General features: G+C 47.0%; 1 protein-coding gene across 2 annotated transcripts in view; it reads left to right on the forward strand.

Annotated features, from left to right (window-relative positions):
* Positions 1-23,550, forward strand: part of OTULIN (OTU deubiquitinase with linear linkage specificity) — a 30,046-nt gene extending 6,496 nt beyond the window's left edge. For both annotated transcript variants that reach the window (XM_081231967.1, XM_081231968.1), the window contains exons 2-8: positions 1,769-1,845; positions 6,913-7,007; positions 10,620-10,763; positions 16,127-16,252; positions 18,853-19,122; positions 21,699-22,579; positions 22,612-23,550. In XM_081231967.1, the coding sequence (XP_081088093.1) occupies positions 1,769-1,845; positions 6,913-7,007; positions 10,620-10,763; positions 16,127-16,252; positions 18,853-19,122; positions 21,699-21,893 (907 nt within the window). In that variant the 3' untranslated portion in view covers positions 21,894-22,579; positions 22,612-23,550. The remainder of the gene's footprint in view (positions 1-1,768; positions 1,846-6,912; positions 7,008-10,619; positions 10,764-16,126; positions 16,253-18,852; positions 19,123-21,698; positions 22,580-22,611) is intronic.
* The last annotated feature ends 364 nt before the right edge of the window (positions 23,551-23,914 follow it).

The raw sequence follows: 23,914 nt of genomic DNA on the forward strand, positions 1-23,914 counted from the left end.
AGAAATGATCTTACCACTGCTCTACACGAATGGATGTAGCATGAGAATTAATCAGGCTAGCTAACGCTTTTGAGTGCTGAGTATTTACGCGTCTGTCTTCACAGCAGTCTCTTGAGGTGAGCGCTCTTACTGTCCTTTTTACAGGTGGATACATTTAGGTGGTGAGAAGTGTGGCCACTTGAGTTGCACGGTTACACGTATGGCTATAGTGAGGAGTGGTTGAACCCTGGGTGACTCCAGCCATGGCACCCCCAGCGAGGCCACCCGCACGGCATCTGCCCTGAGGTGGTAGGTGGTAAGCCATTCGTGCGGGGGCCTGGATGGAGCCAATCACAGGCATGAAAGCGTAGGCTAGGGTTGGTCAGGTGTTTGGACACAAGTGTTGGGTGTGTGTAGGGCAATCGCAGAATACAAGCTGGAGTGGCGGGACGGGTCCAGATGTAGACTTCCTTGCTTATATGGGAGCCACTGAAGGGTTTCAGCGGGGCGGAGGGTGTGTTAGTGCCCAGCGCAGCCTGTCTGTCTCAGCGGCCCTTCTCCTGTCTCTTGCTCCCTCTCACCTGGTCCCCTTTCCTCCGGCGGGGCTGATGCACGCGGAGCTGGGGGGCTGAGGGAATCCAGGGTGTGAGTACGTCTCTCGAGTCGCTCACCTGTTTCCTTGGTAACTCCTCCTTCCTGTGTCCAATGTCCAGGGTGCCTGGAGCCTCCTGTCTTGTGTGAGGAGTGGGGGGGTGCTGTCATGGGAAGGGAGTTCTGGGAATTGGGGATCTGATCTCTCCTGATGTGTACACCAGCCAGTTTCCTTGTGTTCAGCCCTGGGTGTCTCCTCTGCCCTCTGAAGCACTAGGCACCTCCAGTTCCTGAGCCTTCCTGGCGCCCTGCAGGGTGTGCTGGTCTTCCCTTTCAGCACATGCCCCTCCGCTGGCCTCGAGGCTTCCCCTCTCCTCCGTCCCTTCCAGCCCGTTCTTCCACTTGTGGACGGTTTGGGCTTTCACGTGTCTTGTGGTTTCAGCAAAGATAGAGTTGGCACTTCTCCTTCCCATCATTGTCACGTTGTGGTGTATCTTGAGGGGAAAAGGAGGCATCTTAAAACTCAGAAGTCCCGTTTTTCATCCTTGTCTGGCACCCAGTGGGGTCTTCTCCCTTTCCAGGACTTAGTAGGTTCTTGTTAGCTCACTGAAGGAGCCTAGAGACTCTTTTGGGAGCTGTTGTGCTAAGTCCCAGTGAAAGTAGGCGGGGTGCCGGGATGTGCTCGGCAGAAGGCGGGTGGCTGCTTGCGTGTGGGCCTCAGGGACCAGGAGGGGCCTGAGGGAGGTTTTGTAGCTCCGGGGACTTGTAAATCTCCTATCCTTGTTTTTAGAGTCGCTCTCGTAAAATTTGTTTGCGACATACTAAAGTTGGCACTTGGCCTGCAGTCCTGTATACTTTTATTAGCACCATCTCCAGCATGGCATGGCTTCACTGATAAGATGCACGCTAAGATGCTTACATACGTGAGGCATTAAAGACGTTACATTTAAAACGGCCTCAGAGCTGTGCAGCCAGTGGAGTGGTGTAACATGTCTCATTTAAAGTAAAAAACTGAATTGGAATGCTAGAAACACGAGTCTAATATAAAAGACCCATATTTTATCCGACTGTCATCATGTAATGTGAAAAAGTTAAACTTTGCGTGTCTTATAAATTTTTTCAGCAGTTGCATGTTGTGATAAGAGGGAACATGTCAGTGCAACAAATTTTTGAAATGTCTAACTTGGTATGATTTCAGCGAGGAGGACATGTATCGTGCGGCGGATGAAATAGAAAAGGAGAAAGAATTACTTATACATGAAGGAGGGTCATCAGGTATGTTTGGAATTGTTTTCTTTATAGAGTTCCTACTGTTTATAGTAGAAAATGCAGTTACCTCGGTATATCCATTTCCATGAAATATTGAGATGTACTTCCTAGGAAACATGCGTGTGCGTGTGGTCTTATCTGTATTGGATTATTCATTTTGCTGAGGTATGTTTGGGGAATACTGTTTCCTGAGGTTTTACAGTTTTAATACATATACTTCCCCTTCATTCTTTACATTCATATGGTTTTTGCACCCGTGAGGCTTTGTTTAATCTCTTGACACCACTCTCTCTCAGTTCTTGACTTCCTGATATTCTTAGAGGGAGAGTTTGGGTTTGAAGGGCATTTTTCATTTCAAGTGGAAGGACTTACTGAGAATCTGGCTCTCCGGGTCTTTGCGTGCAGAAGGCCATGTGAATTTGATTAACTGATAAGGAAGAAGGGTCATGGGACTGAGAGCACTAATTCTCCCGTCATTTCATGATCTTGTGTCCATGCTTCTGCTCAGTCGTGCCTGCTCTGCTCGCCCCACCGGGACCCATGGACCCACGGCTGCTAGGGTGAGCCTCTGCTGGGGGCACGGCTGGCGGGGCTGTGTGTGGAGAAGTGCCTCCCTCGTGCGGGAGCCCAGTGAAGATGCTCCGATGTGGGGGTGTGCCACAGATGGTTCACAGGTGGCATTTTCTCGTGCACCACTCGTGCGACGTGTGTGTTCTGGTTTAAGAACTAGCTCCTGTTTGTCGTATGGTTAGCAAAGCACCATACGTGTAATTAGGAACAAAAGAGACAAAGTGGGGTCTTCGATGATAATTTTTGAGTCTTCCTCACAAGGAGTTGGTGGACCTCTTCACCGTGGTAGCCAAGGGAGATGGGATTTGTCCTGGTCTGGTCCCCCATAACCTTCAGAGGATGCTCGAATCTTCCGCTGCAGTTGCACACAGTTCACCTCGGATTCAGTCCTTAGCAGTCATGTTCCTGAGGAGAAAGTGCTTCTGCAGCCCTGGTTTGCTCCTGCTGTGCGTGCAGGGGCCCCTTGCTTTCTCGCTCCCTCTGCAGGCCCTGTGTTGGAATTCTCCTCTGCCCCCCAGGGAGGGCCTGTGCAGGTGCTCTAGCTTTTCAGGGGGCCTTGTCTGAGGCCTTGTCCAGCTTTAGTCTGAGGTCAGAATGGATCCCTTTATACCCTGAATCTCAGTCCTCCTGGGTTCATGACCCTTCCCGCAATAACATCCTGTGGAAGTGCCTCTGGTGGGAAGCTCTCGTCCATATAAAAATTTCTTTATTTTACTTTCTTTCTTGAATAACCCCAGATGACTATTTGTTTTTTCTAATTTTCTTGATGATTTTATTGCATTGTCTTCTGGTTTCTGTTGTAGTTGAAAGTACTGCAGTCAGTCCCATCCTTGGAAATCTGTGTTTTGTTTGTCTTCTCTTTGTCTTCGGTGTCCTCCAGTTTCTCCTTGAGGTTTCTTAAGTATGGATTTTTTTTTTCTTTTAAACATTTTGCTTGGGATTTTTTTTTACTTTTTGAATCTGAGGATGGCTAGTTTTCATCAGTTCAGGAGAATTCTCAGCCACTATCTTTCTGAATATTGCCTTTTTCCTATTCTCTCTACTTACTCCTTTCATAGCTCTAATGAGGTGTTCGCTAGCTTTCATTCAGTCATCCAGGTCCCTCTGTTACACACCCTTTTAATGTTTTCTGACTTTCAGCCTCTGTTGCCTTCAGGACAGTTCCTTCGGAAATATTTTCTTTTTCTTTCTTTTTTGGAAAAGTTCTATTTTCCCTCTGAATTTGCTTGGTCTTTTTTTGATAGTGTATTGCTCTTTGCTCATGTTTTTATTCCTTCTTTTATTCCTTTAAGCATGTTGAACATACTCTTTCAGGCCTGATAATCCCATTATCTGAAAATCCTGGCAGGCCTAATTATGCCAGTTGCTATTTTTCCTTATTTCTTGTTTCTTCAGAGTTTGAATTCTAAGCTCAGCTTTTGTGTATCTGTGTAGAGTTTACGCAGCCTGTCTTGAGTGTGAGAGAATTTGGCCTTGTTTCTGCCAGGCACCCAAGGAGTCACCTGCCTTGGGCCACGTTAGGTTAATTTCTGGGTTTGAGCTTCCAGGGTCTTGCAGCTAGTGTAAAGTCACACCCTGTCCCTGTGTGAGAGCCGGCCCGTGGTTATGAATTCTCAGGAGAGGCTCCCTCTCTCTCCGAGTCAGAGCCCAGGCCAAGGCAGAGAGTTTTTGTATGCTCTCTCTTTGTTAGTGAAAAGGTTTTTTTCACCTAGTCCAGGGGTCAGCAAACTATAGCTCCCTGGCCAAATTTGACATGGCACCTGGTTTTGTAAATAAAGCTTTATTGGAACTTCTTGGTTTACACATCACCCATGGTGATTTTCATGCATCGTAAAGTTGAATAGTTGTGAGAGAAAACTTTATACCCTCAAAGCCTACGTTACTTACTCTCTGGCCCACCAGAGAAAAAGTTTGCGACTCTTGCCCTAGCCTCTCAGTTGAGAGTCCCAGCGTTCTGGAGGGGTTCAGTTTTAACTTCCCATCCTCTGAGAGTCGGAATCCTTGTCTTTGTCACCACATGGTGGTTAAGGAAGAAACCTCTTGGTTATTTTGGCTTCTGGTTGCCACTCTGATTTTCATCTTCCCCCCTTGTGTTTTTCTGTGTTTGTCTTTGTGGGGTTTTTTTGCCACTAGAGATGCTCTTTCCTGGGAACAGTAATCAGTCTGTGTTGGATGCAGTTAAACAAAGCAAGGAACTGTTGTATCCTTAAACCGCTTGAGGTCAGGTGCTGCCTGTCCTGTGTCTCCAGCTTCTAGCCTGGAGGAGGGCATGCAGTGGCTGTTGGAGTCCTCCTCCCAAAGAATGGCAGCAACAGGGGACTGAAAGTATGATTTTGGTGCTAGTGCTTTGCGAGCACCCCTTTTCCACCCTCAGCTGTGCCCCGCGGACCTCTGATTCAGCGCAGGGCCGCCTCAGAGCCCGCTGAGCCTCCTGCCTCCTCCCCTCCGTCCTGAGGTGTGGCCCGCCTCCCTGACCAGGGGCCGGGTCCTGCCTTGGTGCACACAGGAAGAGCACTGCAAGTGAGGAGAGTGGCAAGGCTGGACCTTCTTCCCGGGAGGCCCTTCCTGAGCTGGAAGCATGCTCTGCCTTGTGGCAGAACGTGCCCCGATACGCGTCCTCAGCTCTGGACATTTGTACTTCCTCAAGCTTTGTGGGGAGGTGAGTAGGAAGGCGATAAAAGGGAAATCTTCCCTCCACTAAATAGACACTCAAACAGTGTTTATTGACTTCAGACAATGACTGGTTTGTATTTGAGGGTTGGCTCTGCAGCGGTGGTATTTGTGGTCTCCGTGTATTATGCTCTGGGGTCTGTTTCACCTTTAAGCCAGTCCTGACTTATGCCACAGATAAATGTATCAGTTATCTGTATATGTGTTATTTTCCCTTTTGTATAAAAGGTTTGTTTTCATTGTGAAAGGATTTACCATGAGATTTTTTAAAACAGGCGGTTCTTACATTTTTGTGTTTAAAAAAAAAATTGGTTTACCTGAACTGCAAACAGGGATTAGGGGCTCCTCCTGGGCTCCTGCATCAGTCACCCCTCATCTGTCACACCCTGCGTGCTGAGTACCTGTGGTCCTTTCTTCTTCAGTAGTCTCTAAACACATTCAGGACAGAATCTGGGGCTTTAACGTCTTCATACCCCCCGTTCCTAGCTCAAAGCTTGGCACATGCTAGACACGCAGTAAGTGTTTATTGAATTGAGCTGAATATAACATCTGTATTTTGTGTTCGGCTTCCTCCTGAGTAGATATGTTGTAAGGTACTTCTGTGTTTATATCCTCGTTTCTTTGCTAACATTTACTTCTTCAGTATTTTAAAAAGGAAGTCAAGAGATGCCTGGGAATTTACCTCTCTTTCTTCCTAGAACATCCACACAGACATACGCATGTGCGTGCATATGCCACAAAATCAAATCTCAAACATCACACGTTAAACAAGGAAAGTTTAAAGGCCGTTTTTTTTACTATATCATTGGATCATAAGTTGTATTTTTTAATTTGGGGGGATGTGTTATTAGAGTCAGACAAGGCCTGTGGTTCAGTTAATGTTGAGAGCTCCGTTAGTATCTGGCTGAGTACCAACAGTTTATAGCCCTTTGGGATCAAGGCAGGATGTAAAAGACATAAAGACATAAAGACAATTAAATCTACTTTTGTAATAGAGGTGTTATCTCTTTGTATAATGGATGTAAAAAACAAATTACAAATCATTAGATGTATCTTCTCAGAGCTTAGACTGCTACGTATTTTATTTGAACATTATTCATGGGCACCTGGGTCTGTGTGGTTACAGGTGCTGAGGGCACAGCTGAGAAACAAAACAAAGCCCCTGCCCTCAGGGGGCTCATGTTTTGCCGTGTGTGTGTGTGTGTGTGTGTGTCTTGTGTGTCTGTGTGTCTGTGTAGGGGTGGGGAAGGCAGGGTGCAGAAAAATATGTCAGGTGTTGATCAGCGCCAATAAGAAAAGCAAAACCATGTAAGGGGAATAGAGTGAAGCGGTGTATGTGGCATTTTGATATCGGGCATCAGTGTCAGGAGGTGAGCAGAGACCTTCAGGGAGTGAGGAGCGGGTGCCACGCAGGTAGGGCAGGCACCGTCAGCGTGGGGAGAGGTGGGAGCTGAGGCCAGAAAGGCAGCGGGCGGCCCGGGCTCGAGGCCCTTGTAGGTAGTGAGGGAGTAGCGTCGAGTGTGGTGGGAGCCCAGCGGTGGGGGGTAGCATCTGACTTATGTTTTAAATGCACCCCTCTGGCTGCCGTGTGGAGAATGGTTGGTAGGGTGCAGTGACAGGGAGGCCCACCGGGAGACCTCGGTGGTCACCTAGGAGCGAGGTGCTGGAGGTCTGGACCAGGTGGTAGGCAGTGGTGGAATTCTGGATTTGGGGGGACTGCAATGAGCGAGAAAGGAAATCTCAGGTAAAGCAGTACCATTATTCTGATGATGCTTTGTTTCATTGTTTCCCCCTCCCCACCCCCCACCCCCCTTTTTTTTTATTCTTTAACAGAATCCAGATTAAGTGTAGCTCCTGAAATGGATATCATGGACTATTGCAAAAAAGAATGGAGGGGAAATACGCAAAAAGCAACATGTATGAAAAAGGTATGATGCCTGGATGCACGCATTTTGAGTCATTCCAACAGTCTATCATAAGTAATTATTTAATGTGTCCTTTTGCATTTTTAGATGTTAGTTATGACAACTGCCACTAGACGATGTAATTACTGGTGTTCTAACGTTAGAGATGAGGAAACAGGCTCCAAAGATAAGGGACTTGTCGGGAGTCACAGTATTAACATAGAATCATAATCAGTTATTCAGTAACTTGATTTCTTTGGAAAACACATAAATGGCTCTGTGCTGTTCAGGGTTGGGCCAGCCATTGGTTGTCCTCTTGGGATCATTTGGGAGCACTGCCCTTCTGGCCTGGTGAGGTAAAAGGCGCAGACGTCATACATCTGCTGTCCCCACTCAGGTTTCTTTCCATGTCCTCCAGTTCTAGGGGCCTGGATTCTCCTGTACCTTCTAAGCAGAGGGATCTGGAACTACTTCCTTTATTTAGGGCAGCGGTCCCCAACCTTTTTGGCACCAGGGACAGGTTTCGTGTAAGACGATTTTCCCACGGACTCGGGACGGGGATGGTTTCGGGATGATTCAAGCGTGTTACATCTATTGTGCGCTTTATTTCTATGATTATTACATCGTAACACATAATGACATAATTATACAACTCACCGTAATGCTGACAGGAGGCGGAGCTCAGGCGGTAATGTGAGCGATGGGGAGCGGCTGTAAATACAGATGAAGCTTTGCTCACTCGCCCGGTGCTCACCTCCTGCTCTGCGGCCCAGTTCCTAACAGGCCACAGACCGGTACCGGTCCATGGCCCAGGGGTTGGGGACCCCTGATTTAGGGCATCCCAGGAGCTGTCCCCCTTTCAGTCCCATTGCATAGATTGGTGACCCTGAGGTAGTCCTTCCAAGGCTGTGGGACATCAGGGATTCCAATGACACGGTCCCGCTGTGGCTATGACTGGGTTGGGTCATTGCTCGAGTCAGGCCCCTTGACCCACTCCCACTGCACAGCAGGTTGAGCAGCACACCCTACTGGTTCCCCCTCAAATGTATCCTGAATCCAGCGTTCCTTCGTAGACTGAAGTTGCTACTCCAGTTGACGCTTGAAAAACACAGGTTTGAGCTGCTTGGGCCTACTTCTATGCAGATTTTTCCACTAAATATGGACTACAGCACTACATGCTGCATAGATGCAGAGGGCTGCCTGTAAAGTTACGTGTGGGTTTTTGACAGAGTTGGGGGCCAGCAGTACAACTGCGCCCCGCACGTGCACCCCGGCACCCGGGCTGTTCAAGGCATGGCCATATCTGACTTCCTCCGAGCTACGGAAATGGCAGTTTCACCCTAACGCTTCTACCACCTCTTGTAACTTATGGATTATACCCTTTACTTATTTTTCTCTTGGGATTATTTACGTTACAAGTTTGAATGCACTTCTGGCCCGTTAGGGATACTGACCTAAAATTTTTGTTTGTTTAGAACTGTACCGTTTAGTATTTAAAATTGTTAAGTATTTGAATGTATTTGTTCTTGTCGTCAGAGCTTCATTTTGTAGAAAATGTTGTGCCCCTTTCATCAGGCACCTCAGCTGCCCATGCCTGCCCTGAAATGGGCTGACCATACTCGAATGTCACTGCCACTTTTGAAGCTCTGAGAGCCAGTGTCAGCCCTGTTTCCCGCAAGTCTGGACTGTAGACTGCTTGTGTCTCAGACACTCGTTAGAGAGCTCAGTCACGACATACCTGGCACTCTCGGTTCCTGCCAGAGCTTAAGAACGTTTAGATTTGTGTGGCCATCTGCTGAATATGCATATTGGCTACTCGTAGATTTTGTAAAAACCTCCAGCTCTGTATCAAAGTAGATAACCTGAGGCCAGGTATCTAAACTGTATTTTCTCATCTTCCCCAGAAATGCTTACACTGACTTGCAACCTTATTTATTTATTTATTTTTGCGGTACGCGGGCCTCTCACCGCTGCGGCCTCTCCCGTTGCAGAGCACAGGCTCCAGACGCGCAGGCCCAGCGGCCATGGCTCACGGGCCCAGCCGCTCCGCAGCATGTGAGATCCTCCTGGACCGGGGCACGAACCTGTGTCCCCTGCATCAACAGGCGGACTCTCAACCACTGCACCACCAGGGAAGCCCGCAACCTTAGTTTTTGATCTCAGTCTCTTTAAAGGATCTCTTCTAACAGTTGGCACCTTAAAGCCTGTAATTGAAGATGTTTACTAAGTTATCCAAGTGTTCCATATTTTGGAACTCATGCTGAAGTCATTCCTCTATGATTTCAGTTTGAGGTAAAGATATGACCCTATAGTTGGACCCTTCGGTGACCAAATAATCAAAGGCACATCAGTTAGAAAAGCATCCCATCGGGACCCGTGGCAGTCATTAGAGCATTTCTGGGCCTGATAACAGCTTGGATCTCAGTTATCTTTTAGTCCTTATTTGTCTTAATTGTTTTCTTTTGGATATTCATTTACACACTTGGAAAGATACAGTTGCTTTTGAACTAGCCATCGTGAGTATTTGGGGTAACTAGGGGTTCACCATAGGGAAGATGTGCATATCAGCAGGCATGAGGCTGCTTGACAGGCCCTTACATTGCAGCGGTTGGGCCGCTGAATAAAAATGCAACTCTCAAAATTTTATTATTGGAAAGACGTACTTTCATATCCACTTAGAACATCATCCTGTGACTTGAACCTTGAAAACAACTAATAACAGGGTCCAGTGCCTGGACACAGGATGACTGTCTACACGGTGCCCACCCCATGAGGGCGACACTTCTTCTTTTGTGTAAATGTGGGTAGGAAGCAGGGTTTCGAGAGATTGTTGCGGAAGAACAGGACTAGGGAAAGGTCCGCGAGGTCGGGTACGAGTGAGGTGGGGAAGCCGCGAAGTCGACGCCGACGCCCGAGCAGCGTCCAGCGGAGAACTCAGTCATCTGGGTCCCCGGACCAGGTCGCTGGGATTTTATGGTGTCCTTTTTGGGGGGCATGCTCAGAGTGGTCCATTTGGATGGCTGTATTTGAGTTGACTGAGCGTGTCACTGAGCATTTTCATTTCCTTGTTTCACTTCCAGGCTGAACAAGAATGACACTTAAATCCACTTTTTGAAAAAGTCTAACAATTTATCCAGGCACCTCCTAGCATGTCGTTTTTTTATGTATTTCACGGAAATTTGGGATTCGGGGGTATTATTTTTAATGTGGAGATACGAGCTGGGTACATCTCTCTTTTCTTTCCTGTCTCTTCATTAAAGAGTTTAGGGTCAATCTAAACACAGATTAAAGCCTTCAGAATGTTGGTTATTAATAAATGAATGTTACAACGGTTGCTAAGGGGCATATAACTCCAACTTTGGGGGTGACTAGTGTTTTAATAATACTTGGTGTATTATTTTATATGTGCTAGTATGTTGCGTCTGCTACATATGCTGATACCATGTACAGTACTAACATTTGTTAATTTCCTTTGATTAATTAAAAAAAGAATTCAAATATCTTACATGAAAGACTCAGCCAGTCTTGTTTCCGATCTTCTAGTGATCGGGGCACAGTTTTTCCACAGGAATAAAATTCTCCCCACTCTCTGAAGTCAGTAATGACCATTTTGAATTCTCTGATGCTTTTGTCCAGGGCTACGAGGAGGTGTCTCAGAAATTCACCTCCATCAGGCGCGTCCGTGGAGATAATTACTGTGCGCTGAGGGCCACGCTCTTCCAGGCCATGAGCCAGCCGGCCGCGCTGCCCTCCTGGCTGCAGGACCCGGAGCTCACGCTGGTACGCTGCTGCTGCAGGTTTGAGTCTGCAATGTTTCCAGTTGCTTTTGTGAGAAAGACGTCCCCTTCTCTGCCCTGTGCTATGTGCTAGTACTGTCTGCAGTGTGACGTCAGTGTGTGTGTGGGTTTATTCAGTTTTGTGTGGCTGAGATGATTTTGTATAGCAAAGTGACCAAAAATGATTGATATTTCCCCAGAAGAGGAAGATGATAAAATTTCTTCAGTGCTTCAGCTGAATTAGAGAACAGGTGTTTAGGGTTTGTTCAAAGCACTAAGGGCGGTTTGACTTCAGTGTTGGAGTCTACCAAGGGGGCTGTATATTGCACTATCTGAGAACCTGCTGGGGTTTTAAGAGGCAGATTTCTGTGATTCTAGCTCCAGCTCAAGGAATCAGCACCCTCTGCAGAGTGTTAGGAGAACTGGCTTGGCAGGCAGCAGAGCAGCAACACTAGAAGAGAGATGGTTGCTGTCCGCCTGGGAGAGGCTTCCTGGGGAGGTGAGGGTCCGGGGCTACGTACCATGCCTGGCCCTCTTTAAGATTTTAAATCTGCAGCCTGGTCGTGACACCCCAAGAAGTCACATTATCAGTGTGTCGTGTATCCACGACACACATCAGCTTGAGGTCATGATAGGCTGGATGATAGAATATCCCAAAGGAGTTTGGAGGGCAGGCACGATTGAGCAGAACTCACAATATGACATTACTTGGAAGAAAATAGGAAATCTTGTGCCTGTATTAAAACAAAACCCCAAACCAAAACTCAAAGTGCTAGCTGTGGGAGATCTGCCTTAGCAGCAGCTTATGAGGGGGGCAGAAATAGTCAGGATTTTAATGGATTGCAGGCCCAGCACGAGCCCACTGGTGTGTGATGCCTGCAGTGATAAGGAAGCCCTGTCTTAAAAGGAACACTTCTAAAACACAGGCAGTGACAGCCCTGTCTTGAACAGGGCTGGTCAGATCCCATCTTGAGGACCGAGTGCAGCTCTGTGCCCGTACCCTCAGTACAGGTGGGAGTGTGCCCGACAGGGCTCATCTGCTTTGGGGAACAGTTGAAGGAGCTGGGGTATTTGCCTAGAATAAAGACTCTTAGAGGATACTGGTTGGCAGTTAAGCTAATTAGAGGTCTGTTAGGTGGACGGGGTATCACATACCCTCAAAGAGCAAAACCAGGATCAGTGGGTGGAGGATACCACCTGTCTCTCAGGTGATTATCTACTTTATAAACTGGTATAAAATCACGTGTGTATAAACTATTTAAATGATATCTGTGAAAGATACTTTCTTCTAATCAAAGATACATCATCTTTTTTTATATAAATTTATATTTATTTTATTTATTTATTTTTGGCGGCATCAGGTCTTTGTTGCTACGCGCAGGCTTTCTCTAGTGGTGGCGAGCGGGGACTACTTTTCGCTGTGGTGCATGGGCTTCTCATTGTGGTGGCTTCTCTTGTTGAGCATGGGCTCTAGGCGCATGGGCTTCAGTAGTTGTGGCTCACGGGCTCAGTAGGTGTGGCTCACGGGCTTTGTTGCTCTGCGGCACGTGGGATCTTCCCAGACCAGGGCTTGAACCCGTGTCCCCTGCATTGGCAGGCGGATTCTTAACCACTGCACCACCAGGGAAGTCCCAAAGATATGTCATCTTAAGCAGATTTCTCAGTATTAGCTTGTTTTTTTTTTTTGAGAAAGGAGCAAAAGAAATTGATACACTAGGCTATTTTTAGCTTTGCAAATTAGACATATATTAATACTGAAATATTTCAGAATTGTTGGTCAGTGAAAAGCATGCCTGTGGACATGAGACACTGCTTGGGAAGCAGACATGGGTGATCTCACTGTATTTTGCTTTAACTTTTGTTTGACAACCATAGCTTTATTTATTGGTTGTGACAAAATCCTCCTCAATTTTAGGCTGTTTTCCTTTGAGTCTTTTACTTTAAGGGGCTGCTTAGATTTATGGACTTAATTGATGTAATGAATTTGAATTTTTAACTTTCCAAGGAACTCTGGTGCAAGTAGTGTTCTACGTAATTAAACATACAAAATACGCTCCATGAAAGTAAAGCACAATTTTTATTTTGCTAACAGGATACATTTGGGTAAGGTTATCTGCCAAATTAAAAATAGTCTAGGTAGGTTGTGCTTGGTTTCTGATCGGTATAGAGCACGTTGCGTATATGAGCAATGGGGGCTTTAAGGTGGTTTTCCTGACTTCATTTGAGTCATGCGGAAATTCTCAAGTACTCTTTCTAATTTCTTCCCTTTTCTGTATGTATCAGTCAACAAGTAGAGTTTTTCTCTTGGGAGCGTAATTAGTTGGTCACAGTGGTATTATTTTTGTCATCTTACCTTTCTCGAATGCCAAGAGGCCCACGTCAGAGAGAAAAAGCACATCATACCTGTCCGTGAGTTTAGTATGAAAGTTTATTAAACTTTTCTTGCTCTCATCCAACTAGGAGACTTGTCCCCGTGTTGACTTTTCAGGCCCCAGCAGATTCCCTCGATTTGAGCACTTTCCTGACAGGGTCTGTTTCGCTGTGTGTCTTGGGCAGGTGACAGATGCACCACATGCTTCTCATTTGAAGTACCAGTGCAGGAAGGGGTACACAGACTTGGTTGTCGCACTTGACCAGACTAGTTTTTAACCGCCTCCCAGGTGTCTCAGGCAGCCTCCTGTGGATGACATTCCATCCCTGTTCTCACGCCGGCCCTTCCGCCTGGTCTCCTGTCGGAAGGTCCCCACTGACAGGGGTCTCGCTGAGTGAACGAGAGGGCGGTGCAGCGTGACTGGAAGAAGTCGGGGTGGAACCAAGTACGAGTACCGCCGGGTGGCGAGGCCTGCAGAAGCTGGCGGCGCACCGTGGTGGTGGGGTACCCGGACCTCCTCGCCCCGCGAGTGGGGCCTCTCCGTTACCAGAGACCACTTGTGTAACTGTAATAAGGAAGCGTCTTAATATTTGTCAACGCCCGTGATTAAGACAAGCAGATCAGGTGATACTTAACTCTGTTCTACAGAACAAGAAGGTCTTACAGGAGTTTTGGTATGAAAGTCTCTGTGCCCATTTCCTACCCATCTTCCTACTAAATCAGAATAACTTGTATCCTGTCACGTTAATTAAGCCACGCTTGCTGTTACAACTTGGTATAAATTACGGGCTTTAAAATGGGGTAGGCTCACTGTCATAAACACAGTAACTATCTGACAAATAAGTCCGTCTCAGTTTACCCTGATCCTTGATCTTTCTGAATTGCCAAGGGCCTCTTCTGACCACTACCCTGCATCCAGTGACAGTCATATGTCCTGGTGTCCACGGGGCTTTTAGAAGTCCTTGGAGCACTGACCACTTCTGGGGACGTAAAAAGGCTGCCCTCAGCAGGCAGGTTGGAGGGAACCAGTTTCAGCATCATTAGGGTCTCCTGAACTGCCCAGGCTCATTTGCTAGAGACAACAGGCTGTTTTGATATTTCGGTCACCCATGAAATTATACCTAAGCTAATTGTCTGCTTTATTAAGTATTTCCCGTCATTGTTTCTTGTTTTTAATTTTGTTCCTTCTTTATGTCTCCCTTACCCTAACAGAAGCCCAGTCTCCATGTGTGTAGTGTACAAGGATGGCTGTGTGTGTGTGTTGTATGTGTCGTGACCCCCTGAAAGCATTGAAAGCTATACTCATGTTTTCCGTCTGAGTACAGAATGTCAGCTCCATTATTCTTTCCTCGCAGTTTCTTCTCACACCTCAGTTCTGGGCTTTCTCCAGGCTCTCCACAGCTCCCAGCACATACAGCCCTTGATAATTATTCCAGCAGGACTTTGGCCCATGCATGGAAGGAATGAGGAAACGGACCTTTATTTGGGTTTTGCTCTGTGTCGTTAGATCTTTGGGGTCTCTTGAGTAATCGAGTATCGCTCCTGCTTTTTAGGTACATGCGCAGTGTCACGTGATGCTCATGTTTTCTGGGCCTCCCTCCACCCCGTTTCCCAGCTCACATCCGCGTGGCCAGTGTCTTCTGCTCATTGCACTTCTCTGTGCCCAGTTGTGATTACAGCTTATTGCCACTTGAGGGCATTTTAGAGTCTGCTGATAAACCAGAGAACCTGATAGAAAGTTTGCAACAGAACTGCCCACATGTTGCTGAAATGTAGGACAGTGTGGGCACAGAGCTGGGCTGCTCTTGGCCGGGTGGTCATTTGCCATCATCATAAGGCGAGAACACAGCCCCTCCCCCATCAACGCCATCATTGTGGTAACCACCTGAAGAGGAATTTACATCCCTGTTGTGGTTTTGTTTTTTTGTAGAGATGAAACCACCTTAGTTTCACATGACTGCTGTAAAGAAAAGGTAAAACTGGAGTTCCCATTCGTGAAAGGGTCTTCAGAGCCTTAGATTCCAGGGGAACTGAACACATGGCCTCATTTAAAACTGTATTATAACTGTTAAACAAGCTCAGGTTCTAGGGAGGGATTAATTATTCTCTACTGATCTTTTGACTTGGAGGTGAACTCTTTTTTCCTTTCTGCATTTTATAGCACTGAAGGGACATGCCTGTGCCCGGCCTAATTATATGGATTTCTCCAAGACTGTTGGGAAAGTCTGAGTTCCCATGCTGACATCGATCCGGTTATGTCCCAGCTTGCTTTTCAGACTCCAAATTCTATTGATGATGAGGGGAAAACAGAATAGCAAACGCTCCAGGAAACAAAAGGAAACAGGCAAAACAATCGTTCAGTTGTCAGTTCCTTAATCAGCTAGCCCATCACAGCTCCCTGAACCCCTGCTTCTTACCCTCAGTTGTATTTTTTATCTTACTACACTGATGAGTTAAACTAGATACCATATTGTTTCTTTCTAATATGAAAACTTTGATGATAGTGTAAGTAGCAGAAGTTAGGTTTTATTTTCCTAGTCAGGAAAGGAACAGGTTTTTACCCTATCCTGGACCATCTCACAGACCCAAAGCGCCTTCCTGAGTCAGGCATTAGGGAGGAGTAGGGAGGCACCAGTGAGCCCCGCAGCCGCTTGGGTGGTTTATGCGAAGACCTGGTGTGAACACTGCCTTCACGTACCCTTACAAAGTGCTGTGGGACGTTCCTGCCCGCGGCTGGAACTCAACCAGGTACATTGTGCCTTTGGGTCTCAACCAAAACTGCCATTTCACTGTAGAAGCCCTCCTCAGGGTGGGTCTTTCCGAGATCCTGACTTCCAGATTTAGGTCCGCCGCCCTAAACCCAGACAGATGTGCAGGAACTAATTCTGGAAATGAAGGTAGGTCTCGTAGGCTTCATCGTTTCTTATAGCTTGGATCGTGTGATGGCCTTTCTGGAATGTTAACATTCTCTCTCTCTCTGTTTCTCGATACTCTAGTTACCAGAGAAACTCATAAGCAAGTACAGCTGGATCAAGCAGTGGAAGCTTGGACTGAAGTTTGAGGGGAAAAGCGAGGCCCTGGTTGATAAAATTAAGGAGTCCCTCACCTTACTGAGGAAGAAGGTTTGGAACGTGTAGTTTCCTTTCTGTGATAAGTGCAAAGCTCTCGCCCCCGAGGGCCCCAGCACACCACTTCTTAGTCTTCACTTAGTGGATTACCACACGCTCTTGGCTGGTTTTTAGGCAAAATAATTCTAAACGAACACAAACACTTCCTCCTATGAAATGTTCTGTAAAATGAAGAAATACCAACATCGTGTATTTTAGGAGGAGGTGATGTGTTTAATGCAACGTTTAACTTTGTTTAAAGGAAACCGTACAAATGTAGTCTTTTCTTCTAAGTTCTGACAAGTTTCAGGGATATCATTTGGTCCATATCTCTTACAGGATGATCAATGATAACGAATTTACATTTATTAAATTCTTCCCAATTATGTTCATGTTTTAAGATTCTGTCCATATTTATTAGACTTGTTTTCTTTCATGATGATTTTCCAGTGGAGCAGATTTAGTAACTTTTTTTTTTTTTTTTTTGCGGTACGCGGGCCTCTCACCGTTGTGGCCTCTCCCGTTGCGGAGCACAGGCTCCGGACGCGCAGGCTCAGCGGCCATGGCTCACGGGCCCAGCCGCTCCGCGGCACATGGGATCTTCCCGGACCGGGGCACGAACCCGTGTCCCCTGCATCGGCAGGCGGACTCTCAACCCCTGCGCCACCAGGGAACCCCAGTCACTTGTCTTTTGACAACTGTCCTGAGGGTTTTTCTGAAACAGAATTGTGAGGAGGCACTTGGCCTGCTGATTCCCAGTGCTTTGGTTATTAAATGCTCCCTCTTCTGTGGCTTTCTGCTGCCTTATGTGGGTCGATATCCTGCTTGCACACTGGCCCACACAGACCTCTAGGTCGCTGGCCTTTGAACAGCCTAAAAGCTCTCCTCACCAGGGACCCTGGATTGAGGGCCTGTTAATTGCTCCAGGCTTTGTAGATGGAGGAGGGAGGCCGGTCAGGGGGTGTCAGGCATCGGCTTTCAGGATCCCCCCAGCACATACCCCGGTTGTCGGTCTGTTCACTTGACTGTGGTCTGCCCCCATGAGACTTTCAGCCTCACCAGAGGCTGTCCTGTCGATTCCTTTACAGCCGGTGCTGGGCATTGAGCCTGACACATAATAGGCATTTGGTAAATACTTGGTTGAATGAGTGCAGGGCCCTGAGTTCCTGGAGCCGAGTTTTTATTTACAAATATGCGAAATGTGTACTGGAAACTATACTTTCGAAGGAAGACGAGTGATGAAGACATGGGAGCAAGAGAAGGGGAGGGGGCTCTGTTCTTGTTGCCTGTTGGAGGAGAGCACAGGATTCGAGGGGGCTGGGGGACCTGCGCCTGCCCCGGCCCTGGGTTAGCAGGGGGTTGAGCACAGGGCTCTGGCCCTGTGGGAGTGAACAGGAAGGCTCTTCAGCTCAGCCACTGGTGACAGTTTCCTTTTTAACTCTTTTAAGTTCTTGTGAGGTTGCTTTATTAGCTGTGCCTACCGTAACTAGATCCTCATTCGGGGGAATGTTTAAGTGATTCCAATTTGTCAAAAAAAAAAAGCCTCTGAGCCGGCATCGTTAGCACTTTGTACGTGCCAGGCTGCACACTAAAAGTTTGATATATTGTTTAATTCTCATGACTACCTGGGTATCGTTGCTGTGGTTTTCCTCACTTTGCAGATGAGGAGACGGAGGCCCTGCAGAAGCCACCAGCTGCTCGGTGGCAAGGCCTGTGCCCCACCCTGACTCTCTGACTCCAGAGCTGTGTTCTTGCCTGCCAGCTTGGTCCCCTTCTGGAAACTATGAGGCGTTCCAGCTTGCAACCCAAATACTGGAGCGAGTCCGGTGGCACAGTCATTACTATGAACACTTACTCTTGTATTTAAAATTTTAATGGCTTTTGGGAGGAGCAGTAGTTACTGGTTATTCATAAGGATTAGTTTTCTGTTGGCATCTCCTATCCTCATTCACTTTAACTTAAAAGCACACGTTTATAGGCTTTTCTTTTTCACTTAAAGAGTTTGCTTATGTTAGCTGAATACCCGACCCTCTAGCTTTACTCTGAATCAGAAGTCGGTAAGAATTTCCGGAGTGGATTTATTCATTTGAAACTCAAGTGTATTTTTAAGAGGTTAGAAGGGTAAGTGTAGTAAACAGATATTCAGGATACCCCGCAATCTTCCTGGCGCCTCTCCACGTTTGAGGGTTGGCTTGGTGTTTCTGGGTGGTAACGCTGCCATAAACCCCTTAAGGGGAGGAGTAGTTTCAGCTTCGCTTCACAGCGTCTCACACAGGCCTCACACACGTGTGTTAGCTCTCCTGTAAGTATTTCTGATTGGCTGGTTTGATCTCTTTGCCTGGGAAGATAAGGGAGTTGAAATTTCCATTCCATGGCCCTAGAGTTCTCCTTAGTGCATTATACTTTTGTTTCAAGTTAGTGGGGGAAGAAGTGAATAAGGAATTCGTGAGGTCTAAAGAGTGCCATCGTTTGAGCTGGAAGCTTGAGCGTTGAGCGTTGGTACGTGACCCATGGTCGCCTGCCTATTTTGAAAATAATTTTGTGCTCATAGTGTGGAATTTTACCAGGGACTTTTAGAGCAACAATTTAAGTATCATGTAACTTTCTTATTACAGTGGACAGGCTTGGCTGAACTGAGAACTGCCGAAGCGAGGCAGGTAGCTTGTGATGAACTGTTCACGAATGAAGAGGAGGAGTACAGCCTCTATGAAGCTGTCAAATTTCTCATGCTAAACAGAGCCATCGAACTATACGACGATAAAGAGAAGGGGAGGGAAGTGCCGTTCTTCTCTGTGCTTCTGTTTGCTCGGGACACGTCCGGGGACCCCGGACAGCTGCTGAGGAACCATCTGAACCAGGTGGGGCACGCCGGTGGCCTTGAACAGGTGAGCTGGACCTTTGGGAGTCTATTGGCCCAAACAGCAGCTTCAGCCGCCAAACCTCATCCCAGTTCTTGTGGGCCAGGAGTCAAGGAGCCAGCTGAGCTGTACGGCTCTGGCTCAGGGTCTCAGGAGGCTGCAGTTGGATCTTGTTCAGGGCTGCATTCATCTGAGGGCGTGATTGGGGCTGGAGGGTCCACTTCCAGCCTGGCACACTCACCTGGCTGTTGGCAGGAGGCCTCAGTCCCTCACTGGTAGGTAGTGGGAGGGTTCTGTTCCTCACCACGTGGGGCTTTCCATAGGGCTGCTTGGGTGTCCTTGTGACATGGCGGCTGGCTTCTCTCAGAAAGTGATCCAAGAAGAGAGCAAGGAGGAAGCTCCAGTGCCTTCTGTGATCGAGTCTTGCGAGTCACGCACGGTCAATTACACTGTATTCTGTTTGTTAGAAGCAAGTCACTTAATCCTTCCCACATTCAAGTGAGGAGTGCCAGAGAATTGTGAACCTGTTTTATAACCGCCATGGTTATCTCAGCCTGGGCTTGCTTCTGTAGTGTGGTGGATGGGATCAGTACCCTTGGCTCCAGTAAACAAATAAACCAAGCTGTTGGAAGAGTTCTCTGAAGGGTCTTTTTTTTTTTTTTTTTGCTGCGTTGCATGGCGTGTGGGATCTTAGTTCCCTGACCAGGGGTCGAACCCGTGCCCCTTGCAGTGGAAGTGCTGAGTCATAACCACTGGACTGCCAGGGAAGTCCCTGAAGGGTGTTGTTTAATCTTAGAAGCTGTAGCTGTATTAGGTAACATCCTTTAGAAATAGAAATGGAGTCACTTTAGCCAGTAGATCCCGGCCTGCTCTTAGAGCTTTCACAGATACGCTAAGTTTGGAGTCTCACACAGAGACCCAGTACTGTCCTGTGGGTCAACAGTTGACTCACCGCACCCTGCACTCTCTACCTTTGGTGTGTTCGTTACGTTGCCCTGAACAGCTGAAGTGTTTTTTTAGTGGCATAGCCAACCACTAGAATAGCTTTAAGCCCCTCTATCCAGAGTGCTACTTTCCTGCTTGCACGGCTGACTCTGGTGCTTACCTTTTCCTGGGAGAGAGGAAAGAGTAAAGATGGTGGTCACTGCTGGGTCAGGCAGGATTGAAGATAAAACTATTTTTAACAATTATCTGTACTCCGAATGTACGTTACTTAGGTCTCCTGAAGCATTACAGATACCTTGCAGTAACAAGCCTGGTAGAGCGTGGTTTGCATATTAGACTGAAGTTAGTCCTTTCCGAGTCCCTACAAGGTCTGCTGTAACATTTTTTAAATAACGGTTTTACTGAAATATGATTTACATATCATAAGGTTTACCCTTTTGACGTGTGTAACTCAGCGGTTTTTAGTATGTTTATAGAGTTCTGCAGCCATCACAGCAGCTCATTTTAGACCATTCTCTCACCCCTGCAGGAAACCCCATGCCCTCATTCCCTTTGTTCCAGCCCTAGGCAGCCGCTAATTTACTTTCTGTTGCTATAGATGTGCCTATTCTGGGCATTTCATATAATTATATGGAATCTTATAATATGTGGTCTTTTATGACTGGCTTCTTTCACTGAGCCTGCTGTCTTCAAATTTCATCCATATTGCAGCATGTATCAGTACGTCATTCCTTTCTATTGACAAATAATATTCCATCGCATGGATATATCACATTTTGTTCATCCATTTGGGTTGTTTCCACTTTTTAGCAATTATAAATTATCCTGCTGTGAACATTATTTACAAGTTTTTTGTGTGGAACTATACTTTTCAGTTCTCTTGGGTATTTACCTAGGAGTGGAATTGCTGGGCCACATGGTAATTCTGTGTTTAAAATTTTGAGGAACTGCCAAACTTTTCAAAAGCAGCTACACTGTTTTACATCCCCTCCAGCAATGTTTCAGAGCCCCATTTCTTTACATCCTTACCGCACTTCTTTTTTTTTTTTTTTTAATTGAGGTGAAGTTCATATAACACAAAATTAACCATTTTAAAGTGTACAACTCAGTCACTTCCGGAACATCTGCGGTGTTGTGTGACCATCACCTGTGTCAATTTCCAAAACTGTTTCCTTCCCCTGAAAGAAAACCTGGTGCCCATTAAGCAGTCGCCCCCAGTGACTATCTGTTTGATTGTAGCCATTCGAGTGGGTGGGAAGTGGTTTCTCACTGTGGGTTCGGTTTGCATTTCCCTGATGACTTTTCATGTACTTACTGGTATTTGCATATCTTCTTTGGAGAACTATCTGTTCTACTCAGGTCTTTTGCCCAGTTTTTAAACTGGTTATTTGCTTTTTTACTGTCGAGTTGTAAGGTGTTCTTTGCATATTCTGAACACGAGTCCCTGATCAGACATAGGATCTCTTCTTGATGATGCGCTTGTTTATAAGGACCCATATGTACAAAAGGACTGGGGCTGGGCCCACCAGGAGGAAGAAGGCTTGTGGCTGAGCTGTGCCCTGCACCTCGGGGACGCCAGGGCGGGAGTGGATGGGTGGTGAGGCTTATCCTTCACCCTGGCTTCCCGCCACGTCCTTCAGTGTTTGCTCTTTCCCCAGGTTGAAATGTTCCTTCTCGCCTACGCTGTGCGCCACACCATCCAGGTGTACCGGCTCTCCAAGTACAGCACTGAAGAGTTCATCACCGTCTATCCCACCGACCCCCCCCGGGACTGGCCGGTGGTGACCCTGATCGCCGAGGATGATCGCCACTACAACGTCCCCGTCAGGGTGTGCGAGGAGACGAGTGTGTGAGACCCGCCGGGCGGCCTGGCAACTCGGCCCGGTCCTCGGGCCTGCGGGTCGCTTGGGATGACCTCTGAGGACTCTTGGGCCCTGTGAGCCAAGCCGGACTGGAATGTTCTGAAGACTGGCTTTTGATAATCAGAATTAATCAAGTTTTCTCCCTCACCTAGGATGCACTATGTTTCACTGGGGGCCTTCAGAGCACACCTGTTGAAAGGTGCAAACTGCATCTCCATAAAACAAACCCATTTGTATCAGAGGAGCCTTATTTTGGAGAGGAATATGGTCAGAGCGCTCTCTGTTAGTAAACTGGCTTTCCGGTTTTTTTAAAGATGGTAATTTTTTTGTTTTGGGGGTGATGGGTCTCTGCGGTGCCCTTCCTGTGCACCTTCGCAGTCTGCTTACATGGTGGAGTTCTGGGACAAAGCCTGTCAGCGGCCCAGCCGTCACGTCCTCTGGTAGTCTCATCGAGCAGTGGTTTGGATTTACCTGTTAATTAAAGCTGTTCGAAGCAGATTGTCTAGTGGAAGGTTAAGAACTGGGTCCCCAGTAGTGAGTTATTTAAAGGCTGGAGAGGGAGCTGCAGAAACAGGCAGTGGCAGCAGGATGTCCTGGCTCTGAAGAACGTGACAGGCGCCTGCGGTCGCGAACACCCCGGGTCTGGCGCTGGGTGCAGGCGGTAGTTGGCACTACCGGTAGTGCCAACTACTGGTAGTTGGCGGGCGAGCGCGGCTCGTCGCTCTCTGGGGTCGGGGCTGCTCCCTAGTCTCCACTTCCGTGGATCCACCATTTTATAGTCAGAACAAGGCTTAGATCCACCTGCTTTTTTAGAGGAGACCAAGGCCAAATGATCATTTTTGTGGAGAACGCTTCCATTGCCAAATCCGTGTGGCTCCTCTGTTGGATGAATAAGAGCAAAGCGTCTCAGGGTCTTCATGGGTAAGTTTAAACAGAGCGTGTGCTTAAAACTGACTGTAGAAGCATGGCCGAGCTGCAGCTGCCCTTGATTTGGCTGTGCCTGGGGGAGGCAGCGTTCTGGCCACGAGTGACTGCGTGTCACAGGCTAGGGTGGTGCCTGGGGGCTGGACAGGGCAGCCCAGCTGAGCGTGCTCTGCATTCGGGCCCGAATCATCCACGTGGGGCGTGTACTGTGGCCACGGTGCAAGGGATGGGACGCGTCACTCTTTAGGGCTGTGTCAGTGGCATCTGAATTGGCTCAGTATTTGTGGACGTGGTGTTACCCTGAAGCACTGAACTTTATTTTATAGTAAGTAAGATCTTTATTTGGTCCAATTTAAGCTTTTAGTTTATAAGATAGCTAATCTGTTGTTTTTTTTTTCCTCAGAGGGGCAAACCTTTTGTGATAGTGTTAGTTTTGCTTTCACTTAAAAATTAAAATTCTTGGTTGAGAAAACTCAGAGGACACATGAAACTATGCAGACTGTTACATTAATATTGATATTTTTCCCATTACCTCATCAATAATATTCACCACGTTTAGGTAGCTACTTATTCATTGGAGTGTTTGAATTAAATTCTGCTCTAAATGTGTGTGAATGCGTTGGAGAGGCTTTGTTTTTCACTGTGAAATGCAATGGTGCCTCAAATAAAGGAGGTACCTAGAAGCCAAATGAAAGTAAAAATGATGAATTCTTGTTGGCTTTGATGCTTCATTTTATGTAACTTATTTTTCATGTAACTTACAACAGGAAATGCTTACCGTTCATTCTTGAACATTTTTAAAAGCACAACTTTAAACACTTAGGTTGTATAAGGCAGTAGGGGTCTGTGTCCATCCGGTTCATAGGTGCTGCTGAATTTAATAATACTCACGATCACCTGTCTTTGCGTTTTGAGAATGTTCTAATCTTAGTGAACTTGAGTTGAGCTGGGCTTCTGGGCAGCTTGTTTACGTTTCATACTTTTTTCTTGTTCCTGTGTGTGATATTGTTAGAGTGTGTGCAGAAATTGTGGTCTTCACCACCCCACTGGTAAAAATCCACAAGGGTGCGTTTAACTTGCTCTCTGTC

Source organism: Mesoplodon bidens (assembly GCF_964165515.1).
Source record: "Mesoplodon bidens genome assembly, chromosome: 4".
Lineage (NCBI taxonomy): Eukaryota > Metazoa > Chordata > Mammalia > Artiodactyla > Ziphiidae > Mesoplodon > Mesoplodon bidens.